This window comes from Penaeus vannamei, chromosome 32, assembly GCF_042767895.1.
Source record: "Penaeus vannamei isolate JL-2024 chromosome 32, ASM4276789v1, whole genome shotgun sequence".
In the NCBI taxonomy this organism is placed as follows: domain Eukaryota; kingdom Metazoa; phylum Arthropoda; class Malacostraca; order Decapoda; family Penaeidae; genus Penaeus; species Penaeus vannamei.
This window is the reverse complement of record NC_091580.1, coordinates 21266898-21271897: the sequence shown is the minus strand read 5'-3', so window position 1 is coordinate 21271897 and position 5000 is coordinate 21266898. Positions and strand designations below refer to the sequence as shown.

Below are 5000 nucleotides of genomic sequence, written 5' to 3'. Positions count from 1 at the left end.
ACGCACGTACATGCACACGCACACGCACGTACACGCACACGCACATGCACTCGCACACACATGCACTTGATAAAAAGAAGAAAAACAACCATTCAAACACAACCACCCACTCTGTGCTAAATATATGTATCTACTCGTCTATGTTATCTATGCCATTTCTATTTCCATGTTTATCAATTTCTCTCTCCTTCTCTCCCTTTCTTGACCTCTCCTTCGTGTCAACCAGCGCACACAAGGAAGACGAACCTCGGACTTCGATACCAGATGGAAGTCAAAGGTAATTGTACATTTCTCTCTAATTACTTTGTCTTTTATTTTTCTTCTTCATCTTTTTCTTTTTTCTCGTTGTTTGCCATATTCGCTTTCTTTCGTTGTCTCTCTTTCGTGTGAAGTGTTGCTGTGTATTTCTTTCTAATGACTTTGTCTTTTATTTTTATTTTTATATTTCTTCTTTTTCTTATTCTTCGTTGTTTGCCATATTCGCTTTCTTTCGTTGTCTCTCTTTTGTGTGGTGTTGTTGTCTTGTGGTTTTCGTATTATTTTTTTAAGGTTTATTTTTCAGAGGCTTTTGTCTGCCTTCGTGTCTCTGTTTCATTCTCTTTCCAATTTTGGATCTTTCTCCCGTTACTCACTCTTTCCTTCTCTCTCTCATTCTTTCATTCTCTCTGTCTCTATTTCTATCTCTCTCACTTTTTCTCTCTCCCTTACCCATTTTCTCTCTTCCATCCTCTCTCTATCCCTCCATTTCTCCTTCTACCCTCCCTCCCTCCCTCTCTCTCTTCCTCCCTTCCTTCCTCCTCCCTCCCTTCCTTCCTCCCTCTTTCTCCATCCATCCCTTGAACCACCTCTTGTACTTTCTCATTTCTCTTCCCCAAGACAGTAGCCCCAATACCTTCTCTCTCGAGGGTGTTGCAATAATCACTTTCTGTCAGTCAACATCCCTAATAAAACAACCGCACGCAACCTTGCAAGTGCCTTTGCCGCTTGCAAGAAGAATGGCAAGAGGCTGCACTTGCAACTTGGCATTTGTGTGCAGATATAGATTACTCTCGGTCTTGGTTGCATGTGCATTTGGCTTTGCTTTTCTGTGTTTGTTTGTTATATATGTTGTTGTTTTTTAACCCCGCCTAAAAGGGTGTGTTTTTGGTAGCGTTGGTTGGTTGGTTTATATGCTCTTTGGTTAGCAGGAGGAAGTTTTTACCAGATGTGTGTGTTAGCCAACTTAGAGGCCATTTAATTTTGGTGGCAGAAGTATGTGCTCTCCGAGTGCTTCTAATTACAATTATCATCATCATGATCATCACCATCGCCATCATCAATCATCAAATCATCATCATCATCAATTATCATCATCATCATCATCATCATCATCATCATCGCATTTAACACATTTACATCACAGTGATGTATCCAAATAGAAGATTTACACGGTAAATTGTAGTTACCACGGTGGTCCAATGCATAGGTCACTGGACTCCGACCTTCATGGTCCCGGGTTCAATCCCCGATGTGGCAGTTGCCTTTTTTTACTATGATTATAATAATAATAATAGCAATAATGATAATAATAATAGTGATTATTATTATTATTACTATTATCATTACTATTACTATTATTATTGGCATTATGATTTCTATTTTTCTTATTATTGCTCAGTATTAGTATTATCATCTCCTCCAAAGAGATTATATTTTTAGTAGCGATGGTTTGTTCTTTGATGAGCATGTATGTACAAGTTCTTGTGATGTATTTATTTATTTATTGTTATTATTGTTTTTTTATTTTTCATTTTTTACCAGAGATGTGTCTCTGCCTAACTTGGATGTCTAAATTCATAATGATTCAATAGCAGTGACCTTATTGCCTTGGCGGAGGTATGCGCTCTCAGGGTGCTTCTTGTTTTTTTTAAATTCTATATATGCCTATGTATTTTCAAATTCATTATTCATTTTCTTTGTTGTGGAGGAAAGCAGCTGCAAAATTCATTTTAAGCCTCTTGTGTAAGGAAAAAAGTTTGTGTTAGTAATGACGGGAATCTGAATTATTCATTAACAGTAGTAGTATCAGTAATAAGGGTCATAGAACGGGGATGACGATAAACATGAGGATTCTGATATTAGTGAAAAAGATAATGATAATAATGATAACAAAATTGTGATCTATGTTGACATCCTCCAATGCATAGATTAGACTATATGAATATAATAGTAAAAGATTATACATTTATGAAATACTCTTACTCACTCAAACACACACACACAAACACCCAAATAACACACACAAACCAAACGAAAGAAGGAACACACACTTATAAACAAACAAAAAAACACACAAACACAAGCATGCGTGATTGTCTGCTTTTCAAAACAATTCCTCGCTGTGGGCGGGATTTTCCATCTGAGTGACGAGACAAGATATGAGACCAACGGCCCTTTCTCTGTCCTCTGCTGGCCGACATTCTTCCGTAAACAAAGAAAAATGCGACAGAAAGGGGAGAGAAAATAATAACACTGTTTATTTGACATACTTTATATAAATACGCAAACTTGTGTGTATGTGTGTATTTGTCTGTCTGTCTGTCTTTCTATCTATCCATCTATCTATCTATCTATCTATCTATCTATCTATCTATCTATCTATCTATCTATCTATCTATCTATCTATCTATCTATCTATCTATCTATCTATCTATACATACACACAAATAAAAAATTATATATATATACGCATAGAAAAATATATATGTATATATACGTATATACATATATATGTATGTATGTATGCACACACACACACACACACACACACACACACACACACACACACACACACACACACACACACACACACACACACACACACACACATATATATATATATATATATATATATATATATATATATATATATAAACATATGTTTATATATATATATATATATATATATATATATATATAAACATATGTTTATATATATATATATATATATAGATATATATATATATATATATATATGTATATATATATATTCATATTTATATTTGCATGTATATCTATCTATCTATCTATATGTATATATATCTATATCTATATATGTATATATATATATGTATGTATATGTATATATATAAATATATATATGTATATGTACATATATAAATATATACCCAGTGTTACGTTCCCCTCCCCCCCCCCCCCTTCTCGCGCGTGTCATGCCCTTCCTTCCTCTTTCCCTTCCCCACCCCATCCCCTTCCCCACCCCATCCCTTAGCCCCCTACCTTTTCCCCTCTCCCTCTTATGAGATCCTAGGCTTTACCCCCTTCCCCCTCCTACCCCATTCTCAGTGTCCTCTCTCCCTTCCCCCGTTCCCGGTTCCATGAGCCTCACCTCTTCCTTTAGGCGCGACCCCTTCCTCTAAGCCTTATCCCTTCCCCTAGGCTCGACCCCTTCCCCTAAGCCCCACCCTTTCCCCTAAGCCCCACCCTTTCCCCAAAGCCTCACATGTTCCCCTAAGCCCCACCTCTTTCCCTAAGCCCCACCCCTTCCCCTAAGCCCCACCCCTTCCTCTAAGCCCCACCCCTTCCCCTAAGCCCCACCCCTTCCTCTAAACCCCACCCCTTCCTCTAAGCCCCACCCCTTCCCCTAAACCTCACCCCTTCCCCTAAACCCCACCCCTTCCCCTAAGCCTCATCCCTTTCCCAAAGCCTCACCCCTTCCCCTAAGCCCCACCCTTTTCCCCGAAGCCCCACCTCTTCCCCACCTGTTCCCCTAAACCCCACCCTTTCCCCTAAGCCCCACCCCTTTTCCCTAAGCCCCACCTCTTCCATTAAGCCCCACCCTTATTCCTACTTTTTTCATCTTCTCCTCCTTCCCACCTTCCCTTGTACCCCGCCCCTTCCTATTCCTATTTTCTTCATCCTCTCCTTCTACTCCCCTTCCTCTAAGCCCTGCCCCTTCACCTAAGCCCCGCCCCCTTCCCCTCCTCCCCTGATGAGTACCCAACGCCTCTCATTTCCTTCTCGGGTCCCATCTCAATTTCCGCGCGCATTTTCTCTCTTCTTCACCTTATTGCCAGTCTGCTTATTATACTTCGTTGTTTCGTATTTTCTCCCATCCACGCTTTTCATCACCCATTTCACCACACTCACCACTTGGGCTCACCATATTGGGAGGCAGCTGTGCGAAGCGCATTCTTAATTACGTTCCTTGTGTGTGCTTAGACACCTCGCTTCCTCTCTCCCTCCTCCTCCTCCCCCTCCTCCTCCTTTTCTCTAATTTTTTCCGTCTGCCTTCTTTCTTTTTCTTTGTATCCTGATCCTACATCCCACTTTTTTCTTCTAACCTTTCTTATTCTCCCTCATACCCTATCGTCTCCTCTCTTATTCACTTATTCACTCACTCATTAATTAATTGATTAATTAATTAATTCACTCACACTTCTTTTAGTACCCTTTTAGCCACGTAATTCACGCTCTGGGATCTTTTATCGCTTCCCCTAATTTTCCTAACATCATCTGGATCTTTCTGGTTGTGTGTGTGTGTGTGTGTGTGTGTGTGTGTGTGTGTGTGTGTGTGTGTGTGTGTGTGTGTGTGTGTGTGTGTGTGTGTGTGTGTGTGTACGCATCTGTATACGTATGTGTATGTGCGTGTGCGTGTGTGTGTACGTACAAACCACTGATATAAAAGCGAATATATTTCAATCAGTCTTCCGAAGTGAAAATCTAATTAAAATATCTCTGCTAACCCTAAGATATCCATCGCTCAACATGTCCAAAAAAAATTCGTGTTCAAACCCTCTCTTAAAACCCCTAAGATTACATTTAATCCTAATACAAACCAGCTTAATCCCACTCACTCACTTATTTCAAATCCCTTGTTATTGTTTCTGTAATGATAACTAATTTTTCTTCTAAATCTTCTTAGAGAATTAAGACATTCGAAGAGAAGGCTGAAGTGTTCAAGCTGCTGTGTCGGAGAAGCTAAGATTTTTTTCTTCTTT

At 39.5% G+C, this 5000-nt stretch overlaps 1 protein-coding gene across 5 annotated transcripts in view; it reads left to right on the top strand.

Moving 5' to 3' along the window:
* The window catches only part of LOC113815970 (potassium voltage-gated channel subfamily KQT member 1), a 727087-nt gene that overhangs the window by 172766 nt on the left and 549321 nt on the right, over positions 1–5000 (top strand). For all 5 annotated transcript variants that reach the window (XM_070144788.1, XM_070144786.1, XM_070144787.1 and 2 more), the window contains exon 4: positions 227–277. In XM_070144788.1, coding sequence (XP_070000889.1) covers positions 227–277 — 51 coding nt within the window. The remainder of the gene's footprint in view (positions 1–226; positions 278–5000) is intronic.